This window comes from Mytilus trossulus, unplaced genomic scaffold (genome assembly GCF_036588685.1).
Source record: "Mytilus trossulus isolate FHL-02 unplaced genomic scaffold, PNRI_Mtr1.1.1.hap1 h1tg000234l__unscaffolded, whole genome shotgun sequence".
NCBI classification, from domain to species: domain Eukaryota; kingdom Metazoa; phylum Mollusca; class Bivalvia; order Mytilida; family Mytilidae; genus Mytilus; species Mytilus trossulus.
In genome coordinates this window covers 1,648,415-1,676,137 of record NW_026963315.1, presented here as the reverse complement: position 1 = coordinate 1,676,137, position 27,723 = coordinate 1,648,415, and the positions used below count along the sequence as shown (strand labels likewise).

General features: G+C 31.4%; 1 protein-coding gene across 1 annotated transcript; it reads right to left on the bottom strand.

Annotated features, from left to right (window-relative positions):
• Positions 1-204: 204 nt before the first annotated feature.
• LOC134701233 (uncharacterized) lies at positions 205-18,787 on the bottom strand. Its single transcript, XM_063562364.1, has 9 exons — positions 18,711-18,787; positions 9,667-9,740; positions 7,147-7,458; positions 5,928-6,239; positions 5,363-5,484; positions 4,778-4,955; positions 2,478-2,609; positions 1,755-1,833; positions 205-1,084 (listed from the first exon to the last, which is right to left on the bottom strand). The coding sequence occupies exons 2-9, from the start codon at positions 9,731-9,733 to the stop codon at positions 205-207; spliced, it is 2,082 nt and encodes a 693-aa protein (XP_063418434.1). The 5' UTR covers positions 9,734-9,740; positions 18,711-18,787.
• Between the last annotated feature and the right edge of the window lie 8,936 nt (positions 18,788-27,723).

Sequence of the window (27,723 nt, the reverse complement as noted above, 5' to 3'; positions counted from 1 at the left end):
GAACAATAGGGGTCAACCCTTTAACAAAATATCTTTGAGTTTCCTGCATTTTAGAATCAACAGTGTGGGCCTGTCTAGGCAGTGCGGTCCAAATCTCCTTATTGACCCTAGGAACACAAAGGTTCTCACAATTTTCTGGCCGTAAATATCTCTCCTCGATCAATTTAATACTTTCGTGATTTGATTTAACAGACATTGCAGCATTTACAGCCTTTGAAAGCCAGAAGATAATTTAGGCCCAGTCGTCTCTTCCATATTCAATTGTGGGATTTCCCAAGCAAAATCATAATCGTATTGTTCTACCTGTTCAACAACAGGTTGAGATTGTGGTACATTAACCTCACTAAGAGGAGTCCTAAAGGCATTAGAAAACCCTAGGGGTGGGTCAAAAGATGTGTCAAAATCAACTGGTGCTGGACTATCATCAGCCCGAGCAGAGACTCCAGAAGGAGGTAAATATACTGGATCCTCTAAGTAATCCAGATCAAAATCCTGAACAGAATCTGCATTTAAATTAACCTCTAGATGCAAAATTTGAGTGTTAGAGGATACAGCAGCAGGGTTCACAACCTCTGCTTGAATGGAAGACTGTGAAACTGTCTCACACCTAGGGGCCCTTACAGGCTCTTTCCCACAATTATTAATAAATCCTCTAAAAAGATGAGTCAAAGTGTCAATCGACTTGCCCATTGTAGATATGCCCATCTTATCCCTCAACACTGATAATTCCTCTGAAGATAAATCCTCAACTCTGGGAGATTTAGTGGCTTTACTAGTAGCACTAGTAGCCTTAGCCTTCCTTTTGACTGATTTAGGTGCTTTGTCACTCGTAATAGCAGTGCCTTTTCTAATTCTATTAGGCTTTTTAGGAGGTTTATTTACACTACCTCTAGTTTTCCTATTCAAATCATCATTTTTTATTTCATTAGCAACATACAGATGCTGAAAATCATAGCCATCGGCTTCATTATCAATATCATTTTCTTCATCTTGCAAAAGCAAAACATCTTCATTTTCAGACTCAGCTATTTTAATAGTTTTAATAATATAATGTGTACCTGTGCAGGTAAAACACGTGCTAAATCTGAAGAGTACAAGCGACCTTCAGGTAAAGAGAAATACACCTGTAATTATCTACCTGTTTCACAAACAGGAGTAAAATAATAAACTACCAAATTGCCGTACTTCGTAGGAAAAACTTTAATGAATAAACTTGTCATACATCGTAGACAATAATGTTTTTATTTTATTTACAATAGCACTTGTCGTACATTGTAGACAAGAAATTCTTTATTTCTAATTAATATCAACACTTGTCGTACATCGTAGACAAGAAATTCTTTATTTCTAATTAATATCAACACTTGTCGTACCTCGTAGACAAGACAAAGAGATTTAAGAAACTAGGAATTAAGTAACTTACCAACCTACTTAACTAAAGATAACAATAAATTAACTATTAACTATTAATAAAATATCAGTGAAGTGCTGTTCACTTCACACCCTCTAGAAAAATAATGACGAGTTATTATGGAACAGGTGCTTATATACTAGGGTCAAGGTCACTGGCTATCAATGGTCTGGTGGTTATAGTTTGTTTCTTTAAACAGAGTTAAAACATGTTAACTTCACCCCTCACAGAGAAGTTAAGCCAATTCATTACTTGAGACCGAAGGCGAAATATGAATAAGAATCTATATTGTACCAACACAGCGTGCATTGTCAACTAGTATTCTTAAACATTATTTTTATACTCCTGACCTTTAGGAAATGCAATAAGGTTTTCGTATTTCGTAATGTTTTCATCATTCTTTTGGTGCACATCCTTCGTTTCTGAAGTAGGAATCAATCTATATAAGATCAATTTGCAGCTCTAGCGCGACAGCTATGATTATGAACCATTAGTTTGATTTTTGGATTGGTTTAGTTCCAAATATCGTCAACAATTACACGAGAAATCATTTTTGTAGATGAATACCCCATCTTCATGGATGGATCTGCGCTTGATGTTGATGAAAATATTTTTATAAATGTACTTTAGTTATTTTGAATACTGGTCATAGCACGAATATACGCAGCTGTTTTTTCCTTTATTAAATGTAACTACTTTTATTCAATTTTATGTTGGTTTTTTTTTATCATAGATAATAACCATATAGTTGCAGTTAACTTGTTGAAATGTTTGATTCAATTCTCACTTTGACATTCAACTGTATTTGCTTAAAGAAGATGCAAACATAATGCGCTAAATTTCTTATATTGTGTGTATACTCAAAATGAATATACAAATTTTTAGCCGGTAAACTATTGTTGCAGGTTATTTATCATCTATTAGAATACAAAATATTACTCCCTTAATTGATAATGAAGACATATTCTATTCAAACGTATAAACTATAAAATTAAGTTATTTTGTTGTACTAACTACGTGTACTAATATACAAAAGTGTAATTTAATAAGGTATTATTTTATATACCTTTTCCTGTGTGTTTTCGTTTTCTAAATGCCAAACCTTTCACAATAAGATAAACTGTAACCAAACCCAACATCACTATACATGCAATAGGAATCAGGGTAAATACATAGCTTGACTTGGTGTCAATCTTTCCTGGAAAGAAGAAAATAGACCTAACATAATTTGAAATTCTTTTTTGATTTCTGATGAGGGAATTTACCTTTAACATACGCTACGTGATCAACATTGAAATAGAAATAAAGAAAAGAAACTTCAAAATGTTAGGATTGTAGCAGCAATCAATGCATTGATTTTCAAATAGCCTATTAAATGTATTACGCAGTCATAAATGCAACACAAGCAAAGATTTTGTCACGAATTTTCTGATTATTTTGCAAAAGATAGAAAGATATTAACGGGACAATTAAAATGATAGGAGAAAAGTTAAAACAAAGGCAAACAAACATGAAGCTAACAGGGAAATAGAGAAAAAAAACACTTAAAAAAGACCTGTAGCCAGTAAATAGTGAATTGTGTGCTCAGATATTTAGGAAGAACAACGAAGTTTGCTTTGCTTTTTTACTTAGAGCAAAGCACAAATATACTGATGAATCGCTCAAAATGGCAAGCCAGAAACCAGTAAGCTAGGAAAATTTACTATAAGTAAGTCAAAGCAAAATATCAATTTCACTTTGAACACCGATATTCTACGATTAGTAGGTGAATGTTAGGGTACAAAGCAGACCCTGTACGATGTGTTGCATCTCATAATTACGTGAAATATTCTTATATGAAGTTGAGCAACATAGTTAGTATCATTTGGATTATTTAATAAGTGCATATATCCTACTTAGCAGAACGTGTTTATTTGGTTACACTTCTAATTTTGAAAAACAAGATATCTGTATTTACATCGCTATTTTTATGATACATATCATATATTTCATTTGCATGTATTTATATGTCTTTAAGGATGTATTTTTCTGACTTTTCAGTCTCGTTCAGTCTCGTTGAAATCTCGTTCTTGAATTATTTCCAAAACATGTGATACAAGTAAATATTATAATCAAACATTATTCTGTGAAAAAAAATGTGTGTTTACAATGAATGGTTTTTAAGAAATCCAGTTTTCCAACTTTACGACCAATCAAGTCCGCATTTTTAGCCCAAATTTTGAGAAAATGGGTTAGGGATACAAATAATGATTTTACAAGAATCATGTTCATCTCATATTATTTTGGTCTTTTCAAATTTCTTAGATATGTATTTTTTCAATCATTTATAACAAAACAGTTAAAATAATATGCATTTTTTTTTATTTAAACTAAGAAATATCACAAAAATACAAAATTGACAGCATTGTAAATTTACACAAAAGAGCGTCAAAATATGATAAAACTTTCTTATATTAACACCTAAATATAGTCTTTTTAAGTAAGATTTATTCAGATTGGTCCACTTCAACTTTATAGAAAGTATGAAAAAATATTAATTGTGGAACTGTGATTTTTTTCACGGTAATAGATCATAAATAGGTAAAAATCGATGAAAAATCGAAAACATCAAAATTTGGAATTTTCAAAGGGCCGTAGCAAAAAAAGAAGTGCACCATCATATGATTTTTTCTTCACCAATTATTTTGATATAGTCTCATAAACCCAAAAATCAGGTTAAGAAAAAAGTTTAATGCTAGAAATTTTTGGCTCCTCAGAGGTGTACATCCTTAAATTTACAATAGGAAATACATAAAATATTTGTCTTAAGAATGTCAAACGTTAAAAAAGCAAGTGCACTAAAAACTTAAGTTCAAGCAGATCACTGGAACCTTCAACATTTAAAAAAATAATCACAGCGGCGCTAGAAAAGGCTAGATCAGACAATTCTTCATAATCACGAAATACTTTTTTTTCCATTGCTGACAGAAGATATAGAAGACACGAGAAAAGAACATTATATTATTGAAAGCCAACTTTGTAATTCTGTAAACACTTATAACCTCCTTGATTTGATTTGATTTTTGGTGTTTTAAAGATTTTTTTAGCACCGCATTAGGCTATTTCGTGGCGGTCAGTTTTTATTGGTGAAGGAAGCATAAGTGCCCGGAGAAAACCACCGACACTCGGTAGGAAAACTGACATTCCTAGTCAATTAAGATTGGAGTTAAATGCAATGAGTGGGATTCGAACTCAAATCCTCAGTGTTGACTGGCTAGTGAATACAGCAGTAACTTAAACCTCTCGGCCACCGAAACCTCTTATAACCTAAATGATAAACATCTAAATTATAGGATGGCAATCTATTTATCATAAATATACGTTTACCTTTGAAGGGACATTCATCATTAATTTTCAAATTGCCTACATGATATGGTGTTCCCGCAATACAACAAGATATGTTGAATGAATGGTAACATGAGACATTTTTTTGTAGACTTATACTAAGGTTAACTTCCATGGCCATCTCATTCGTAGAAAAGTCAGCTATACCAAAGTGAGAATCCTAATATCATAAAGTAAATAAAGTATATAAATAAGCAACTCATTAATACACAAATATGTAAATGCTTTATAAATATATACTTTTTTTTTCTTTTTTTTTTTAAAACAAATAAATATTCTTTATTCATCAAATTGCTTGTTACAACTTTACTTTATTGTCATTATATTTTTTTTAGTTATTTCATCAATTTGAATTTGAAGAACTGTTCAGTGTAGGAAAACTAACATCTCTTCTTTTAAAAATATTCACAAGTCAAATTCAAAAGTCGAAAGAAGCTGGTTCGGACAAAGTTAAATGTGAACAAGAAGCATATATAAATAAATAGTACTATTGCAGAGTACCTACGTATTTTTAGTGTCTTTAATATTTTTATGCTCAGATATGGGAAAACTAAGGGACATACTTACATCAATATTCAACGAACAATTAGGTAGTGGAAATACTCTCTTGAAATAAACCGAAATGTCAACTGTTCCGATTTGCTTTCTAACGACATAACTAATTATTGTAGACGCATGCGTTGGTAAATCTGGAAATATATATGATTTTTACTTCTCATTTTAATTGCACAACCATAATTTGAAAGTAGATAAAGTGTTAACCTGGTAGAATACTTTAAATATAAATAACAGTGGCAACTATCTCCCACAAACTAATTGGTATTATGCCTGTTTTGGATCATCCGACTTTGCTCCTTATTTTGGTTTTCGACATCAAAGCTTTTTTTTTTTGATATCCTTTTTTTCTTATATTTTACATCTCTTTGAGAGACATGTGTTTCATTTCAATTTCTCGTGAGACTTAATTTGAATTTAGAACTTACATTATGAGTAACAACTTTTATATTTTTGTTGTTGATAAGAAGATCAATTTTTCATTTCTGTATATCTGTTATTGATATCATAGGTTTGTGTGCATCTACCATGTCTATGCCTATGATAATTGATTGGTTTTACTATTTGAATTACTTACAAACAAAGTTATTTTCATTTATTGCTATGAATCTGTTGGCTGCATTGAAACCATATCGACATCGATAAGTTATATTTACATCTTGTTCTGTTACGTTGACTATTTTTAGACTGAACTCATTGCCTGGAAAAATAGTTTCTTCATACTTTCTGTGATTGTTAATTCGGCCATTGTAGCTTAAAAGATGGTCATCATTTCCCATTGACCATTGTCTCGTTACTTCATTTTCAAGTGTGGTGATTCCATTTATGGTGCATTTCAATATGATAAATCCTCCAAATACAATTAAATCGGTTTCCAATCTTAATGATACTAAACGAATCAAAATAATAGTTATCAAATAAAAAAAATTGTTTTCAATAACATGTATATATTCAAACTCCAACGTGAATGACAATTTATAAAAATTGAATATCATTAAGAATGTAATTGACCAAAGATTAATCTCAATTCAGTATTATGGTTAGTAGCAATGCGAAAAAGAGGACAAATGCGATAGGGTCCTCGTAAAGCGTTGTCTCCAACACATTGAAATATTTGCTTAAATAAGAGCAATTCTAAGTAAAAACATGTATTTAAATCATTGAATGACTCATTTGTATGGTTGACTAAAGTTCCTCGGACACATGACATCAACAGCGAAAATGAATAAAACACCGGAAAAATAACAAAATTAACTCTTACTTAAAGAGGAAACAAGTTGATTTTACTGATATCGTCCCGGATCGCTACCCATCATATTTATAAAGCAAGCAACTTCGCTATGGTTCCTTGTAAAGTTTTTCAACACATCAGATAATTCGCAATCTATATGATATATATATTATAGCGGGTTCAGATAATCAAACTATACGCATCCGGTTATTACAACCGAACGCACCATAAGTATGTGTCGATAATATATATATATATATATATATATAAGTTAAAATATATAGCCAAGCCCCGGAAAAGAAGAGTGTAGTAAATCAGATTTACTCTAACATTTTTAGGTTGATTGTCTATGCACTTCATAAAAACACAAAGAAATTCGATAGATAAGGTATACTATGTATTGATTCAAATGTAAAGTATTGTATATGCTTCTAACATATTTGTTAAAACGATGAAGAAATATGATGTTCAGCATATAACGACAAACACGGCATTACAGTCTCTAGACATGAGTTTGGCACACACATATTAATGTTATTTTAGTTATACGAGACCGCGTACTTACAACACAATTTGGAGTCACCTGCCTCAATTAATTTACTAGCTGCATCGAATCCATAGCGACATTGATAAACTACGTTGAGATCTGATTCTGTGACATTAAATATTGTAAGACCAAATTCATTTCCAAGAAGTACACTTTCTTCATACTTTTTGGGATTATTTATTTGACCATTGTAACATAACAATTTGTCATCGTCACCCATGGACCATTGTCTGGTGGTTTTCCTGTCAATTGCTGGTATCCCGTGGACTCTGCAGGTCAGTACGATATCTTTTCCTATCGAAATAGTATCTGTTGATAAGCTCAATGAAACTGAAACATTAGAAATCAATCAAAATTAAGACATTTGAATTAGATTCATTACCAGCTTGTTTCTTTATCATTTTTATAAAAGAAAGGCGAAAGATACTAAAGGATATTCAAGGAGGAAAATAAACTAATAACGTCATAAACATACATACATTTTTGAAATACTTCAAAAGTGGAATATGCATTGTCGGCGCAATATTCAGATCAACGATTGGATAATGATTAATACGAAATTGTTATGTTATAAGTATTCGTCTTTTCACTTTTTGATGAATTTCTCCTGGATTCGAATCTGAAAATTTAGTCTCTTCCTTAATGAAAGTCATTCTCCTGTATGTAGAATCGTTTATAAATCTTTGAGCTGAGGCAGTCTAACTGACAAAGAGATAATCATTGGTGTTAGCAAAGTAATCAAAAACTAACCAGACGACAAATTAATAATCAAAAGCCTTTTAAACTCATTAATATATATAATTATGTCATTAATAATTTTCAGTTAAATTTTCTAAAATAAGGTGAAAAGAGCGGAAAAGAATGGTCTTAATTCAGACCAGGAAAAATAAAAACTTCGACAAAAGTAGCTTGTGGGTTAAAACACCAAGATATAAATATTAGGACTTGAAAACTCAACGTGATGCAAACAAATTATTGTTTGAAACAAAGACATTTTAAAAATTCTTTCAAAGATTTCTAATTTCAATTGTTACTCTGTTGAATTTTAAAAATATTTAAAAATGAAAAAGACAAACAACAAATAGTACACGAGGAACAACATAGAATAGCTTATACTGAGGAATACGACCCCCACCAAAATCTTGGGGGGTCTCAGGTGCTCCGGAAGGGTAAGCAAATGTGGCATGACTTTTGTGACTAAAAGGTGCCAACAAAGTGTTGTGTTCACTTCACACTCTCTATAAAAATAATTACAAGTAATTATTAAACAGGTGTTCAGATACTGGGTTAAGGTTACTGGCCATCTATGGCCCTAGTGGTTATAATGTGTTTCTTTTAAAAACAGAAATTCCATTTAAGCTTCACCACACACAGAGAAGTTTGGCAAGTCCATTACTTGAGACCGGAAAGCAAAATATGAATAAGTATCAAAATTGATGACAACGCAACACAAATAATAAAACAAAGTTGCAGAGCATTAACCAAAACTGACAACTCCAAAAGGTAATGCCATATTTGAATGATTATACGATCCAAGTATTACTTTCAATGTAATTATACATTAACTAATCCGACTTAAATATCAAACGATGCATAGTCAAAGGTAACAGAGTTATTTGTTTAATTTCCCCTTTCTTTTGAAGTTAAATTTATGTATAGAGAGTATTAATCGTAAGATTTAGATAAATACACTTTTATGATACTTCCCTTGATCTTTATAATTGTTACCAATAGAAGTTAAAGTCGTAAAGGACATACAATGGTATATGGTTTGTGATTAAAAGGAAAGCAAGTGATGCTTAGTACATTGTTTACTTTAAAAATGAATTGAATAAAAGGAGCAACTGTTGGATCACCTTGTGGTTAAGTTCTTACCAAGATCAATTTTCTACGAGATGGCAATGTATAAAAAGAGGGACGAAATATACCAGAGGGACAGTCAAACTCAAAAATTGATATTAAACAGACAATGCCATGGCTAAAAATGAAACGGACAAACAGAAAAACAATAGTTCACATGATACAGCATAGAAAACTAACGAATAATCAACACGAACCCCATAACTGATAACTTATTTCTATATCCGCTGTACGAAGTTTTTGTGAGTCTATTTGTGAGAATTCTGAAATCAATACTACCTAAATTCAATTGTTATTAAATTTAAATTTCACCGATTGTGTCTATTTAAGATTATGAAACGTTGACTCAATAAATTTGAATGGAGGAATGCAATGCAAAGAAGGAAACACACACACTCTTGCTTGTCTATAAGGGATTAGGGGGTCCATTAATTATTTTTTTTAAATGTAGTATGATCATTTGAATCTTCGTCATCGTTTTTTTATATTTGAACATCGGTTAAATACTGAAACACAAAACTTAACCATCGACACGAAAAAAATACAAATGTTTGGTAAAGATGTAAGTTGTAGTGGATGCTTTAGTTTGTGTACCTACCCACAACATTTTTTTGACAGTTTTGGTCATCCATTTTTATGTATCTTGAATCTTTTTGGAGAAATATAATTTATAATTACCTCGCTGCCCATGAACGTTGAATCCAATTAAACCTAGGAGTAATCTGTAATATTGTCGTAAAGTCATTTTTGAACTACAAAAAGATAATGTTCAAAATTATGAGTAGGAAAATTCTATTTTTTTTAAATGAATATAATCAAAAATTAAAAGCCACAATCGTTTGACAGGTTTGTAGGATGTAAACAAACGGTGCGAAAAGTAGTGTTGATTATTTAATTGAGCTAAGATATAACCTCAATAGTATTTCATACGGCATTGATTGCTCTTTTATGGCATAGGTTGCTTAACTGTGACATTGGATGTTTTGATACAAAAAATCATCATTGTGATGTTAAGTGAACACTCACGATACTGTTAATATAATAAGGTGACCAATGGTAATTGTGTTTTGATTGCTCAAGACGAAACTTGATTGTCTCCTTCTCATCCATTACTAGAGTGTTACAAAATAATGTATGTAACGTTATTAATCAATTTGCAAAGTTGTGTAATATAAGTATAACACAAACAACTGTGTTGATTACCTTTCCTTTGTATACTAGAGAAAAGCTTAAAACCCCTTTGTATATGAATGAATATGATCAAGGGCATCCGTCTTTGTCTTATTGTTTTCTATTTTTCTTTTTTGGGGGGGGGGGGGGGGATTTTGTAAAAATCTTCCCACACATGATCAAATATCCATTAGTTTTGTAAACATTTTGTAGATATTGCGTCAGGTGGTAAAAATATTTATAAAGGAAAATATGTACACTTAAATTATAAAATAATTATGTAAAAAAACAAGAGCTGACAAAACATTTGGTGTGAAAAATCAAAAAGAAACATTTGTGTGTCATGTTTGAACGATGTTAAGAACATAACATTGTAGGTATGAACAATTATGTGTAATATACTTGATTGCATAAATCTGATATTTTACAAGAATTTCCCATGAGAATAAATTCAGTTTTGTATGGACATATCTTGATGAATTGATGTTTCATTTCGCCTTGATAAACTATTGTTCTTTTGCGCTTATTATGGTGTAAATGATTCAGTACAGAAAAAAAATATATGAAATATGTTTTCCACTTAAAAATACATCTAACTAATAGCCATTTCTTCTTTGAAACATGTTTGTCAAAATTTATAATCAAAGAATCGATACATGTTTCTGAGACCTTTTTCTAGTGCTTATTTCAATCAGATTTGTTTCATTGAAATAAAAATGAAATGTTTTATAACGTTTAATGTAACACTCGTTACTTTTGTTTGACTTTTCCTAATAAAATGCACAAGCTAACTTTGAATATTTTAAAAGGTACCTTCAAACTTTCAACAGTGCAACGTTCGAATAAAATAGATCGATATTTCATTTTGAAAACCATTGTCTAAATTATCGTTTCTTATCATAATGCAAGGCTTTTAGTCAGTACGACATTTAAAAATTATTACGTTAAAAAATATCGGTGCGTAATGGTTGCCTGTTTATCCTGAATGAGATATAGAATTTTGAACCTTTCCTGGACAGGCAAATATATCAATTATAGAGTTGTTACAGTTTTTTGTATTTAAAATCCGATTGATACCAGACAAATAAATAATTTTGCTTTCACTAATCTACCTTGCCATATATTGTAAATAATTTTAACAAATTATCTGAGAGACACAAAAAAAACCAAAGGAGTAGGTCCGGTAAGGACCGATTTTGGCCTCAAATTTCAGGTTCATCTGACGAAAGATTTTGACCACTTTTTAAAAACTTAAGTGTCTATTTCATTTGAATCAATTAGTTTATATGAAAGATTTTAACTGATTTTGTCATTAAAAACGACCCGATTCAAGCTCAAATATGACAAATTTACCAAATATGCCGAACAATGTCACTTTTCAGATGGTTTTCGTCAAAATTAAAAGTGGCCGCATCCGTGTTCATCCGCAATCTTTATATATGTTATGTTTCATCATAAAATAAAACTTCCATTTGAATATTAAGCATGAACACGAATGCGGCCACTTTCTTTTCACACGAAAACCGTCTAGAATTTAACTAAAATGCTAGAATTGTGAAGATTTTAGTAATTATGCATGACTTAATGGTTCTAGTTCCTGATGTAGGTGCATTGTATTGTAAAAAACAGCCCATATTTATACAGCAGAAGCATTCTACTGTACAATGAATAACTAAAAGTTTACACATTTTTTAAAACTGCTATATTTTGGTGCCAAAAAGGGGTCTTACTGGACCTACTCCTTTACGAGTACTCATTTGATACATGTGTATCCCACTGACACTGAAAAACATAAAAATACTACAGATATGGATGAAAATTGTCCGAATAGATGTAATCCGTGCTATATAACAAAAAATGTATTAGTACAAAAACAGTTAAGACAGACCACATAGTACCATATATTATTCATTACATTTTTGCAATGTTTATTCATCTAATTACAAATAAGGAATATTGACATATGAGAAACGTCCATGAGGATTTGTTTGTTAAAATTCTAATAAATTTAATGAAACGACAAAACAATCCAAAATCAAAAGCGAGTCTAGATTCGCCAGTACCAACAACAGCGTTAACTATGCAGTTAATTCAAACATTTTAGATCGAAAGTATCAAGGCATATCTATGAATTGATAAATAGTAAATTTCCAAAATCAAACAGCCCTTATAATCCGTTTTAGTTGTTATAGAATTTGTAAAAGTATTCATATACAAAATAACCCCCCTCCTCTCCGATACATTGAAACATCCATCTTTGATGTGCTGATAATAACACATTGATGTGTGTACACAACTAGATAAACTGTTTCGCTGATCTTGTTTACTATGGTTTTGGATATCGTGTAAAATAAGGTTGAAATCGTAACAAATAGTATTAGATAACTTATAATGAAAGAGGCCAAGTTTATTTAAATTTGGGCTAGTACATGTAGTTGAATTATAAGCAGGTCATCCCATTGGAGTTTTACAATAGTTACTAAAGGTATCTTGTCATTATTTGACCATTTGCAATTGCGCTTTCACATTTTCCTTCAGACTTCTGAAGTAAACCCCTGTGTTATTGTTTTAGCCATAGCGGCCATATTTAGTGGCAATGTCATCGGAGACATGTGTCAATCGAGAAATCAGTTTGAAAATTAATAGTTGAATTCTTATTGAAGAATTTTTTTGCAAAACTAAAAATATTGAAAAAAAATGATAAAATTGACCAGAAATGGCAAAAAGTACATCAAAAGTCCAATGGCAATTTTGGTCAAATTGACTTATTTATATACCATATCAGTTGAAATAGATTTAAACCAATAAAACATGTTTGTCCATATCAGGTTTGCTTTAAAAACTTTCAAAGATAAAAGCAAGAACTGCATTTCACACTTATGTTCTGTTTGTAGACATGTTGGCCATGTTGGTTGTTAGGCGGGATAATCGCACACATTTTAGAACTAAATACACTGATGGTGATTGTTGCCAAGTTAGTTTAATTTGTCTTAGAAAATTTCAGAGGGGATGATTTTGTAAAAGATTACAACAATTTACCCAAAAGCATAATCAATTGCCTTAAAAGGACAATAACTCTTCGAATGGCCATTTGACAATTCATCTAATTTAAGTGAACAGTATTGCTGTTTTTGTGTATCTCTATCAATAATTATATAGCAGATAAATATCAAAAACTAAAAATTTCCATAAAATAACCAAATTCATTGACTGTAACCAAACAACGGGTTGTCTGATTCAGGGCAGATATATCGTAACCAAATAAACAATTAACCCCTGACAGATTTGCTTTAAATACCTTAGTTACAGAGATACATTGGTTAGAAGACAGGGTCATCACATCTTTAAAACTAAATACCCGTATGATGATTTAGGCTAATTTTGGTAAAATCTGACCCAGTAGTTTTTTAGAAGCAGAAAAGATTTTTGTAATAGTAAACATAAGACGATGAGAACAGCTCACTTGGCCCGGTAGTGATATTCGGAAAGTGCAAAAAACCTGAAACTTCTATCGATGTCATATGTATTGTTAAAAAATGTGTCATGGTACAAATGCAGGAAACACAAATACCGTAATCAACGTTTTATACATCGTATAAATTATACACTTGCTGATCTGTTATATATACACCTCTCCAAAAGTTAAGCAACGCCGGATCATTCTCCAGAATCCTTTTTTCTGAATCCATAACTAATCGAAACATCGATACAATGAACTGAATTTGTGTGTTTATAAGATAACATAAAGAAAGTTAATTGAAACGTGAAAGTTTGGACTGTTATTATGATTGAACGTTTTATACATTTCATTTGGGGCAAATTGTTGTAAAATGGCCAAATAAAATACAATATAAAGTGTCTAATTATACTAAAGTTTTTGAAAAAATTGCTTTGCACCATACACAAAATTCGAGAGTGACAATTTGTGAATACATTAAAGTACAGATTATATAAAAAGCGAGAGTATCCCTCACGCTTCCGGAAAATTTCACCCACATGTCGTCTCATGCTTTGAACTAAACATCGTAATGTTCTTACATGAATTAGTTGCCATCCTTCAATCAATACTGCTCCTTATTTCTGTCAGTTTTTACTAGCTGGAACCAAGTTATTGATTTTTCTACCAATATCATCCCAGACATGCTCAATGGGATTCATATCTGGTGATATACAAATGTAGCTGGACAAGGAATAGTGTCAGTTACCTGCTGGCGTAAATAATCTGAAAAACTGCGTGTTCTGAGTGGCCTGACATTATCGTCAATGATTTTTGGTCTTGTGGCAAGATTGTGATAGTCAAAATGTGGCACAACGATATTCCGGATGATGTTATCGCAATATATTTTAACCGCCGTAGTTCTTCCCAGAACATAAAGATCCATTTTGCAGTCTAATGAAAAGCATCCCCTTACTTCAAACCCCAACCATTTACGCTGTAGTTCCACGAATGTGCTGTTTCCTGTATACTGTATTCCAAGGCAGCCATACGCGCATGCGCTCGTCACATGATGTTGAAGGCATCTTCTCTCATCCGACCAATGGACTTAAAACCACTGCCTCAATGTCCTATTGCGGGGACCAAGTGACATTTGATGTCGGGCTAGACGATGCCTACGAGTCAGCAATGGTTTGTTGACTGGTCTACGGGCACTTAAATTTGCACAATTTAGTCTGCGGATATCAGTTATATTTTATAGCACGAAACTTGCAAAGAAAAAACATGTATGTAGCTTTATAAAACCTGCTTTCTAAAGTACCTAGACATAAAATGTTTACCTGAATGTTTACCTGTCGATTAACAATATATTAACACAGTATATGGAAACATAACAGTTTCAAATTTAATTTTAACACAAAAAATAGCAGCAAAAAAAACATTTAGGTGCTGCTTGACTTTTGTTACTTTTGCGAGGTGTAACAAATAATAATAGAAGACAGCAAGTAGTATACATACTTAATCATATACCAATAAGTATATTAAAAGTGTAATACAATTTCATTTTGTATGCCTTTGTATGAATACATCCGTATTATTACCTTTTTTTGTCATCACATGCATAATATCAATAAAAATCATAAACGGCATTATGAAATTTATAAATAGAGTACTTTATGATTTTATTAACTTATCTAGTATATAAAATGACTCAAAATAACAGAAGCTTAATTCTTAATTGCAGGCCAGTTACAGCATGACGTCAATAACATGAATAAGGAAAATACTGTTTTTTCCATTTGAGACTGTGAAACATCTACAGTTATTTTCGTCTGCTTATGTCATTACAGAAGACCTCAACATCATAGAAGACTGCGGGGTAAAAACTTATCTTACGCAAAGACCTTATTATCGTCTTCCATCTATAACAGATTAGAAATAGTGTCATCATGTCACATAAGACACTTTGTCTGTCCACTATCAACATTAATGTTCAATTGAAATATCTGATAAAAGTTTCTTGACATTTGTTTGAATAAAGGTATGTATACCGTTGATATTCGAATATCTCATTTTGAAAACAATTCTGAAAGTAATAAAAGGGTCCATGATATACCGATTTCTAAAAAAAAAATTGATTCTAAGTACTCGCAAGGCAATTCGTTTTTGAACCAGCAGATACAGCAGCCAATACTGTAGTGGTGGTGTGACGCACCTATTACACAGCGGTTCCTCATAACTAAATTATCAACTCGTCTACATTCAGATCCGGCCGGTCCGCAGAGATTCAATTTGTAAACAAGCATAGCACTGCCACTACCTAGCTTATAGCTGTATTTACTGTAACATGTTTAAAGCCCTTTTGTGTAGCGAAAAATGATATAATGGATTACTTTTACAACTTGTGGCTTGGGGTTGTCTCATTGGCACTCATACCTGATCTTCTTATATCTATATAGGTTGTTAAAACATAATTTGAATGAATGAAATCATAGGTGAAATCCAATTAAAGGCTTTCTTTGCAATTTTTTTCCTAAAAATTCTTTTAAGGTTTTATAAGATAAACACAATTTCTTATTACTATTAGACAAATGCTCAAATATGTTGTACACATTGAACCTGATTTTCAATTTCTAATTAAAGTGTTGCCAGAAAAAAATAAATCCTGAAACCAGAGGAGTTAACCTTAAATCTCGTTTTATAAGTTTACCATTATAAGTGTCTCACTAAGTGACTTCTTTTTTTTTTTTTTTATAAACCGCAGCCGACAGTGCAAGACACTCATAGGTTGTCAAGATAGTTAAATCAATCTTTTCTAACAATTATGTTAAAGCGAGCACCATGAAATATACATGACACATAAGTAAAATTGCATTCTAAGTGGGTTTTTTTCTCTCTCACAACAATGTAAAATGCTCAAATACGGTATGTGAAAGATGATGATAGAACTGAACCCCATCAAAAACCTGTAATGTTCAAATGTAACTTCTTCTTTTATTCCAAAAACAAAATCGAACGTATTCTGAATCAATGATTTGCATTTCTTTCATTAAACAAAGCAGGAAGAAATAATAAACCTGTAACACTAATTTCATCACTGATTTACAATTTCTCCTAACCCGGACATATTAAATGTTTCCTTGTTTTTAAAGTCTAGATTACAGATACATCTTAAAAAGAGGGGTTTTTTTTGTTTTTTTTTAACTAGTTTTTAATTATTCTAAAACATATTTTAATCTTTTGTCATACCCAATAAATAATATACATCTTTTTTCCTTTAACATGTTTAAATATATACATCAGTTAAATCTTTTCCGTCACGGCAACTACAAATAGCATACCGCATTTTAACTTGAATGGACTAAATTAAATAAGAATAATAAACATAAAAGTTTAAATGGCAAACAACATTGTAAAGTTTTTCTACTTCAAGAAGAATAATAAACATAAAAGTTTAAATGACAAACAACATTGTAAAGTTTTTCTATTTCTGAATTTTACTGTCAGTTAATGTTTTTTTCTATAACAAGCAGAGACAAAAGATTCAACAAAAAACTTATATTTATTATGAAACCGGAAATTTGCATGTCATGTATCGTAAACAATACATAAATTGAAATCTCTTAATTCACATTCCCCTGAATATTCAAAAGAATCTTTGGAAAGTATATATTAAAGAGGTGTTTCTATTTACTTAAAACTGTAATGATCAATAAGACAAGCATCATAGAATCATAAGCTTCAAAAACGGATTGTGAAAAACGGCAAGCAAAAACAAATCAAAATTCAAGCGGTATTTGTAGATTATTTCCAATAAGATTCAGTTATTAGAGGGAAGATTTAATCCGACACCTGCAAAAGGGATGATCATGTGCATGTATTCAATCGAAACAAAAAAGCGCTATCGGAACGAAAGGAACAAAAATTTGTATGACAAACACACTAAGCGAACATTTCGCATTGCTACTCTTATGTTGCAGTACAACATACGAATACACGGATAAGTAGATTGATTGAGCTCCTGTAGCAAATGTTACGTACGAAAATAAGAAGATGTGGTATATGTGCAGATTAATCAATTGTCCACTAGAGACCAAATGACATAGAGTTAAACCTAAAATTATATTCAGCTAAATAAGGCCTCTTGTATAATTATCTGGAACCAAAAACTTCATCAATTGAATATTAAATAATTCTCCGCATTAAGATACTTTTAGGTACCATATTTCGAATCGAATAGCTTTATGTTTGACTATATAATGTTTGATGAACAAAATAAAGGTAGATTGAAACCTCGTAAAAGAAATCTCCCAAAAAGTTTAAAATTGAAAATAGATTTCACTTAGTCCTTAAATGCAGGTCTGTAAGTAAATGCTTATAATAAATGTCTTTTGACACAGGAAAATATTAAATTTATCACATACAAATATGTGTCATGCCATGACAAACCAATATTAACCTACACCGACCACACGCAAAGTGGAGATAATGGAAAAACAAAACAAATTATGTTTAATCCCAGAAATATCTAAAACTACAAACAATATATCTTGTAATTTTCCAATTACGTTTGTCCTTGCGAATGCATTAGCAAATTCAAAGAAAAGTCAGTACTTAATATTTTAAATGTTAAGATTGATACTAGTTACTTTAAAATAGTAAGTATCTGTTTCATAGAAATGCAATTTTTTTGTCAATTTTTAAAGAGCATTTATGCCATGAACTTTATACAAATATATCCAATAAGTTGAAATTATTTTATTTGTTTTAAATTCATTTGTTTTAATTATTTTTATGATTTCTTTTACATATATCAATTTGGACCAAAATAATGTCAACACAAATTATTTACGTTTCACATTCAAAATTTTCTATTGGAAAATTATGATATGAAGTAAAGAAATTCAATGTTAGATTTAACTGTAATTTACCTACATACATGTATCCAATTGAAAATATTACAAACCCATACCCTCCAAACACACACATTAAAGAGAGAATTAACATGAGGAATATGTTTATGTCTAGCACAATACCAGAGTGAAAGTTAAATCATAAAAAATCTGCATAACTGAAATCGGTTTTAAAACGTAGTTATTGACTTTTGACTGCTTACCTTTTTGTAGTGTTCGTATTACTCAATTTATTTCACTTGACTGGGTGGAGTTTAGCCAGTTCGTTCATAATAAACTATTCCATCTATAGATAAGTGTTTTAGAATAAACTCATCAATGAAGTGTCCCGTCATTCTTTTGTAAATTCCTTGATGACACTGAAAGGTGATTAGAAATCGGTTATAATTATTTCGGCAATCATCCTTATCACACACATCTTCAAATATACTGTCCTTATGCAAATTAAAACGTAAGCTCCGCCCGTTCGGTAGGAAAAAAATTGGTTATATTGTTGCTAAAGATTTACGCATGTATAACAATACTTACAGTTTAATTAGTTCCGTAAAGGTAAAAGATTAGAATCATTTATATGTAAAAACTGTTTTAATTTAAATATAAATACAGAATACATTTTCAATTATCGGAAAACATTCGTGAACTAAATGTTAAAGCCATTTTATATCACGATAGTTTAAAAAAAACTTCAGAGAAGGGGGTAGTTTAAAATTTTATTTATTATAACAAATTAACTGTGATCAAAGTGGAAGTTGTCAATGACGAATATTGTCAATTAAAAATCTGCAGTAAATCAAAGATCAATAAAATGATAGTAGATAATATTTTAAATTACAGAATTAACTGGGTAAGTATGTGACTTTAATTTGTGTGTGATATACGACAATTTCAATTATGGAGATTCTTTCAATCGAACATACTGCACAATGTCGATCTTAAACGTTTTAAGGTGTCTCGGGCCTATTCAAAGTTTTTGTCAAAAGTGCTTCAATTTTTGTTTTTTAACCATTACAGAGATTAAATTAAATTGGTCGAAAAAAATAGGGGGCCACGGATCATTAAAGCTGAAAATATCACTTTTAAACAGGTATGTGAAAGGGAACATTCTTGTTTAAAATAACTGTGGAAAAAAATATGTTGACATATTTTTATCGGAATATTAAAAAAACTGTCGGTGACACTAAACTGTAATATAAAAAGTTAAAATATAGCTTCAAAGAATAAAAGCAATTTCAATTTTGATGTAGATTTAAAAGTTCTAACAAGATTCAAAATTACCTTGGGGTTGTTTTACATTAGTAAATCTCTAGTATCTGTGAAAAATTTTGAACGGTTTTATCTTATATATACCATAAAGTGTCAAAATATATAACATCAATTGGTAATCATTATCATGTGAATGCTATGAGAACATGCAGAATATTCACCAGGTTTGGTGTGAAATGAAGATTAGGATCTGTTTACTCTTCCGAAGCACCTGATAGTTTTAGTGGGCTCGAGTTGCTTAGTATTAGTGTCTATGTTATGTCTTGTGTACAAATATTAGTCTATTTGTCTTTTTCTTTCTTAGGTATTGGCATTGTCAGTTTATTTTTGATATTTGAATTTAAATGTCCCTCTCGTATCTTTCGCACATCTTTTTTAACACGTAAAACAAAATTTAAACTAGAAAGTATTCTCAAAAAAGAATGTTTATAACTTTCGTATCTTTATGTTTTTTTACTATCTCTGTTGTACGCTGAGAACTAACTTTTGACAACAGTTTACAGAACAGACTGACCACCACAGCTTTAAATTCTCCTGATAATAGGATAAACATTTAATTATCGAATAAATAGATTTTTTCTTGCATTACAAAATAAATATGTTTTGTTCCAATTGTTTTTGTCATTTATAATCATGTTTATCCTACAAGTTAACGATTATGAGTAGTTATAATAATCGTTAACTTGTAGGATATACAATGTACATTGATAATGTATCCCCTTTATATGATTATCAACGGTACAAGGATTATAATTTAGTACGACAGACGCACGTTTCGTCTACATAAGACTCACCAGTGACGCTCATATCAAACATTTGATAAAGCCAAACAAGTTCACAGTTGAAGAGCATTGAGGATTAGATCGAACTTGAAATCTTATGACAGTCAAAGACGGGAGAAAATTAGTAAAATATAAGTAGCTTTTATGTCAAAAAGAACTTACAAAAAAAAACTGAATCGGATAAGATCACTCTGTCGAACGGGTTGAAATTTTTTAATTTATTTTAAAAGAATGTATAAAACACATCCGGTGCATATAATTTATTCAATCTATGGTTATTGAACTTCAATACGGATAACAAAAACACAAACATGGAAACTTACATGAAAACAAGCAGTTTTATGCACCGAGTTCTAAGATAATACAGTATTTGACACCCGCGGTAAATCAGGAAATCTTAAAATCAAACAAAAGTGTCGAATAGGAGAAGGGCCGGATAATGATTATTTAAAAAAAACAAAAGCAAAAATACATTCGAATTTAAAGGGTATTTTCGAAGTGTATTTTTGGAAGGAAAACACAAGATTGATAGCTCTTTTTATCAAATATATTGTATATTTGTAAGGTACTCTATCTTTTACATTACCCTGTTTGAAGATGCAAATGCCAAAGTTCAATTTGTTTTGATCAAATATAACTTTTAGTAGGTGAACAATTTGTTTTGTCTATACTTTGTTGTTACTTTTGAGTGTCGAACTAGCTTTCTGATCAGACTATTGTAATGACTTTACATGTAATAATCATCGTTGTCAATGTGAATCGTAAATTGAGTTTAAATCCCGCACTTATGACAACTCAAAGTTTTTTTGGTATATATGCTATAAAAACAAGCGTAGTAGAAGTTTTAAATACTTTTAAACGTGCGATTATCTTCCATTTAATTATTTTTCTCTGTAATTGTACCTTAAACCTTCTTTATATGCGGTATATTTTTTAAACGCATTTTTTTTACAAATACAATTAATCTGAAATAACCAGTTAGCAAAGCATGGACATGATAATATATCGGAATTTTGGGTATACTTAAGTTCAGACGTCATCTACTATTGACATGACACCTGAATACTTCCAATGGTCACATAACTCAATATTGTTTTTGTTGGGGTCAAAACTGATTTTGTTAAAATTCCATGAATTAAAACCATATTTAATGTAATCATATAATAATTATGTTGTTATACATGTAATACACATATGCACAATAACATTTTTTTGGCATTGCACAAAGTCATTGGTTTCTTTGACTGTTAATGACATCTTGTAACTTAATATATTTGGACGTTGGATGTGTACTCATTGATGCTTAGGTCGCATATAGATTATTTTCTCAATAATTGTTATGGGCTTGTAATTTGGTATCAGGAAATGCAAGTACTCTCTGATTTGTGTTTTGTCCTTTCTTTATTCTTTTTGTTTGTGTTGTCTCGTCTAGTATGTGTTTATGTTGGTGTTATCTATATTTTGTATTGTTCCATGTGTTGAGCTCTTTTCAACTGCTTTTATAGTTTGTTCTTATACTGTACTGTTACACCACTATCAAAGGTTATGGGGTGAGTTTATTGCCATCAAACATGCTTAACCCTGTCACATTATGTATGTCCCTGTAATTCCGTGGTTTTCACGTGTTGCTGTATGTCATATTTGTTTTTGTTTGATGTTTAGTACATGATTCACGCTGTTTGTTTTCGCATTTGAAGTGTTTTACATCCGTTTCTTTTTTTCAAGGTTATTTATAGCTTACAATGTGGTATGGGTTTTCCTCATTGATAAAGGCCGTACGCCGATATTTAGTTGTTAAATTCTACTCATTTGGTCTGTGCTGAGGGAATATCTTATTGGCAATCATACGAAATCTTCTCGTTTTTATATTTACAACCTCTTTGAATGAAAATTATAATGATGCATCAAGACTAGAAATACGGCTCCAATTTTCTTTGGGGTAAAACATATATAACACGTTAGCGAATTCCGATTTGCCTTGAATTTATGACATTTTATATCGTCCAAATAATTTACAAATAAATCAGTTGATTCATTACAGTTTTGAAAAAACCTATCTGTCGCCGTTCTAAAGTCCATAATTGAGATTGCATTTCTAATTTTAGGAATAGGTGAAAAATCACATGTTGAGTTTAAACAATTTATTTAATAACAACCGGCCTGTTTGATGATAAATGATTGGGCGTGCGTTTCACGTTTTTCAAATATAACGCCTGTGGGAAACTCTTTTCAATCTAAATGTAAATCGGAAAATTAACATTTCCTATTATTTGAACAAAGCATTAAGTTTTCTCATATATACTATGATTCAGTTTTAGAATGATATCATGTTGCACTACGTTTAAAATTTATTCGGAACCTGATTAATAAAATACCAAGATTCTAGATAAATACTGGCAACAGTAGTATATCGCTGTTTGAAAGTCATAAATCGATTGAGTGAACAATAAATCCCGATTACAAACTAAACCACATCAAATATAAGGGAAAATACAAAACAACGAAGTGCAACACAAAAACCAAACGACAATGCAACACACACAGAAACAAACTATAAAATCACACCTGCCATTTTCCTGACTTGGTACAGAATATTTTAAGAAACACCTGTCGGTTGAACCTAGTTTGGTGACTAGCCAAACTTGGCACTTTTATGACAATGTTATATATAACACTAATATGACAACATTACATGACAGGACTACAGTACAAATAAATGCAAGACTATGCAGGACAGAAAAATACATACATCAACAATACATTGGAATATTTCAACATGATAATAGTTATCATAAGTACAAGTTTTTAATATAATACGCCAGACGCGTGTTTGTCTGCATATGAACCATCAGTGACGCGCTAAACTAGTAAAGTAACCCAAACAAAGAGCATTACTGATAAAAAGAATCCAAAACATTGTGCTAAATCCGGATCAGTGTCAGAAATTTGTGCTCTCAATTACATTGTGCACAAATAAATTGTAAACGAGACTATAACATCCCAGTATCACATAAATCTAAACTAAGGACAAAACGCCATTTTAACATGTTTAATTGGTATTACAAGTGACGCTGAAAATATACCTAAATATGTTGGAAAGATTATGAAGTTCAATGCATCTGTATACCCCATATTATATATAACATGTATAGCGATTAAATTGTACACATTGTTTTCCACCTTTAAATTATTGGCTTATTTCAGCTGAACATAAAACAGCAAAACACCAACCCCACAATCCTACCCGTGTCCCGCATGTGTGTTGTGACAAGTTAATTAATGGTATAATGGATGGCTATTAAAAATGAAAATAGGATATAATAAGAATATATGATATGATTGTCAAACAGACTGCCTTCCACTAGAGACCAAATGACGTTAAAGATAGCAACTATAGGTCATTGTACGGCCTTTAACAAGGGCCTAACATAAACGGCATTCACTAATCAGTAATTCCAAAAACGGCCTCGAAATAAAAATTTGCAACTTGATATATGTACATAAAAATATGGCATGCGGCCAAAAATGAAAACTGTGACTCCGGCCAATACATAATACCAATGAATGTAGCGGGATAACCATAGGAGAGATGCCCACACGTTCCCCTATCACTAGACAGCAGTACAAAAATCAGCACAAGAACACACTTTTCTATTTGATAAGTTTGACTGTCCCTCTAGTATCTTTCGTCCCTCTTTTATAAGGCTATGATACCGAACCCCTTATGGATTGTCCTTGAGTATCATATGATGAAGAAATAATCTTTCAAACAGTTAAACTGATGTCTAGAGCTGGCACGTTAGTCACTGCTAGTAGTCTTTTTTTTTTACGTTTATGCATCATTGTCTTTTTGCTTAGTTACTTATGTTACCTATTCTGACCTTGGACTCGGACTTCTTTTGAACTGAGTTTTACTGGGCGTATAACTGTGTGTTTTTTCTACGTTAGCTAGAGGTATAGTTAGAGGGTAGACATCTCATTAAACATGTTTAACCCCAACGCATGTTTGCGCCTGTCTTTATTCTCTTTTATTTGCTAGTCGTGTATGCTTTTAAATCCTAGTTCATGTGTATTTTATGGAGTTTAATATGACGTCATTTTTCGCTGAATTAATACCGGTTGTGGAGTTTTCTCGGTACGCGGAAGACCCATACGTGACTTCCGGCTGTTGTCTTTTATTGATTGGGTTGTTGTCTCATCGACATATTGCCTAATCAATTTACTTTGTTAATACATGTTCATCATTGTCATTTTGCTCATTTTAATCTGTTATCTTATCTAACATCGGACTCGGACGTATATTGGACTGAGTTTAACTGTGCGTATGGCGATGTGTTTTTCAATCCTACATTGTCTAGAGGTTTAAGAAGAAAGTTACGTTCTCACATAACATGTTAAACCCCGCTGTATGTTTGCGCCTGTTGCAAGTAGGGAACCTTTTTATTTAGATATAGGAAGATGTGGTGTGAGTGCCAATGAGACAACTGTCCATCCAAATAACAATTTATTACAGTAAACCATTACAGGTGAAGGCACGGCCTTCAATAAACCTCTGTAGTTCATTTATACGTTTCGGAGACATACATTTTCGCTTCTTTAGTATTCATATGTGTAGGGGTCAGCTTAAGACCTCCTCCGAGTGCAAAATTTTCTTGTTGTGTTTAAGACCAATTGGTGGCCTTCTGCTGTTTCCTGCTCTTCGGTAGGGTTGTTGTCTCTTCGAAACATATCCCGTTTCCTTTCTCAATTATATTGACAAAAACATAAACGAAAGACAAATATCACACAAAAGCCAACCGCATATGCATATGCCTTTTCATGTGGTACGTAAAATTAATGCCATTAGTATATAAAGTTACACTGGGATATGGTGTTTTTTTGTGTTAAAAGAGTATGCATATCATGTTATGATTAACCCCAATCATATTAATATCATAATGCCAGCACCATTAATAAATTATTGATTTGAGAATCTGTTTTTATTCCTCTTGAAACCAGAACATACGAACAAAACTAAACACACATGTGTTTTGAATTCTATTCGTCTTGTTTGTAATACTTATTTTAACAGTCTAAATTAGTATTCAGAACTTTACAGTAAAAAAAGTCTGATATGTTTGTTATTTTACTCTTTGCAGTTCTTGCATTATGATACTTCTATTTCTAGTGTTTGACATCTTTAAAGTTTTTCTCCTCTTTAAAAGTACTAAAATATTGCATTGGTCATGTTGGTTAAAATTGAAACCTGACTTTTCCGGTATTTAATTTAAGGATGTTTACGATTATATAGTGCGTTATTTTAATTTCTTAAGTGGTACCAATTTCTTATTATTTATCAAAGGTACCAGGATTATAATTTAGTACGCCAGACGCGCGTTTCGTCTACACAAGACTCATCAGTGACGCTCATATCAAAATATTCATAAGGTCAAACATGTACAAAGTTGAAGAGCATTGCGGATCCAAAATTCCAAAAAGTTGTTCCCAATGTGACTAAGGTAATCTAAGCAAGACATATTTATAATCACTGTGTTTTCCCCATAGTTAACTAAATTTATATAAAAATAACTACAACAGATACAGTCAATCAAGCAATTTAATTTATAGCTAATTTATGAATATATTCTTTAATATTACTGACTGATAATGTCCTTCCGAAGCACAGTAGCGTGATATGCACAATTACTGATATAACCTACATGTATAGCGCACGTGTCCTTTGTCAAAGAAATTTACATCGTCGTCATAGGTAAAATAGCAATTAACAGATTATCCTTGATCAACTCGATTTCTTTTCTCACATACGACTTACCGGCTCAAGCGAGACAACCAATAGTATTGACATAGCCAACAACCATCTATAATAATTGCTGATTTCGTCAAAGAGAGGTGACATATATCAAAGGAACATTAAAACTTATCAGTCAAAACAAACTGCCATGCCATGATGGCAGAAAAAGGGAAAAGACCGAGAACAGAGAAAACTTAAAACTGACAAAGACAAACCCTACCAAAAATTGGCTGTGATCGTATTGCGAAGCAGATTTTCTAATATTATTAAAATAACACAATAAAAATAAAGATTTCGCGAAAGTGTTCAAATATTAAGAATGAACATCATTTCTTTTTTTCTAATTTCAATCATATATAAACAATCCACTACACTTTTCTTTAGTGTCTTGTTGTCTTTCTTATGACTTTAATGAATGATCGATTTCTGTATACATTGTTCTGTCGTCTATTCCTCGAATTCCAGTTTGTCTTGAAGTAAGCGGCTCCGTCAACACCTCCACATAGTTCAATCCATCCTATAAAACAAAATCAATATTAAATATATGACTCTAATGAAACGCATTAGAGTCAATTGAAATCAATACATCCTTTAACAATAAATTGCATGTCTATTTTAGTTATCGCCTATTTCATACAGGTGTTAAAGAGTATTAAAAATGTATATACATATGCACAGCCTAAGATTAGGATTTGTGTTAACGTTGTGCAGATTCATTATGATAGTTTTATACCAAGGTTTTTAAATTAGAAACGAACTGTACTTGACAAACTATTCATGTTAATTATTTCTTTCCTCTTATGTGAAAACACAAATTACGGACGTTCTCAACATTTTCTGTACATTATGTCTGTAATGATTATGTGTCATATAATATTTGTTAACCTAGATATAGGAAGATGTGGTGTGAGTGCCAATGAGACAACTCTCCATCCAAATAACAATTTAAAAAGTAAACCATTATTGGTTAAAGTACGGCCTTCAACGCGGAGCCTTGGCTCACACCGATCAACAAGCTATAAAGGGCCCCAAAATTACTAGTGTAAAACCATTCAAACGGGAAAACCAACGGTCTAATCTATATAAACCTACATGGACAAGATATTTTACATTATAAATAGAAACATAATGAAAATAATACATTACGAATTCTATGTTTTTATTTTGTCTGTACAAGGAAAGAACAAATCTATATTATTTGACAAGTAGGGAGGAGTTTACTTTGCTTTTTACATAACAATCACGTACAGTATTTCACATACCAGAGTTTTATCCTTTACAAACAGAAACACATTTTTGGTTTAGGAATTTAAAACGGACGGATGAAGTTAAAATCTTATTTCTGTGTACAATAAGCAGCGATTTAATAGGAAGTAGACC

Coding starts and splice junctions, on each gene's coding strand:
- LOC134701233 (XM_063562364.1), bottom strand. CDS start 9,733: ATGACTTTACGACAATATTACAGATTACTCCTAGGTTTAATTGGATTC. Junction 4,956..5,362: donor ATTGTTCGTTGAATATTGAT/GTAAGTATGTCC, acceptor TTATGATATTAG/GATTCTCACTTTGGTATAGC. Junction 1,085..1,754: donor GCATTTCCTAAAGGTCAGGA/GTATAAAAATAA, acceptor TGTACTCTTCAG/ATTTAGCACGTGTTTTACCT.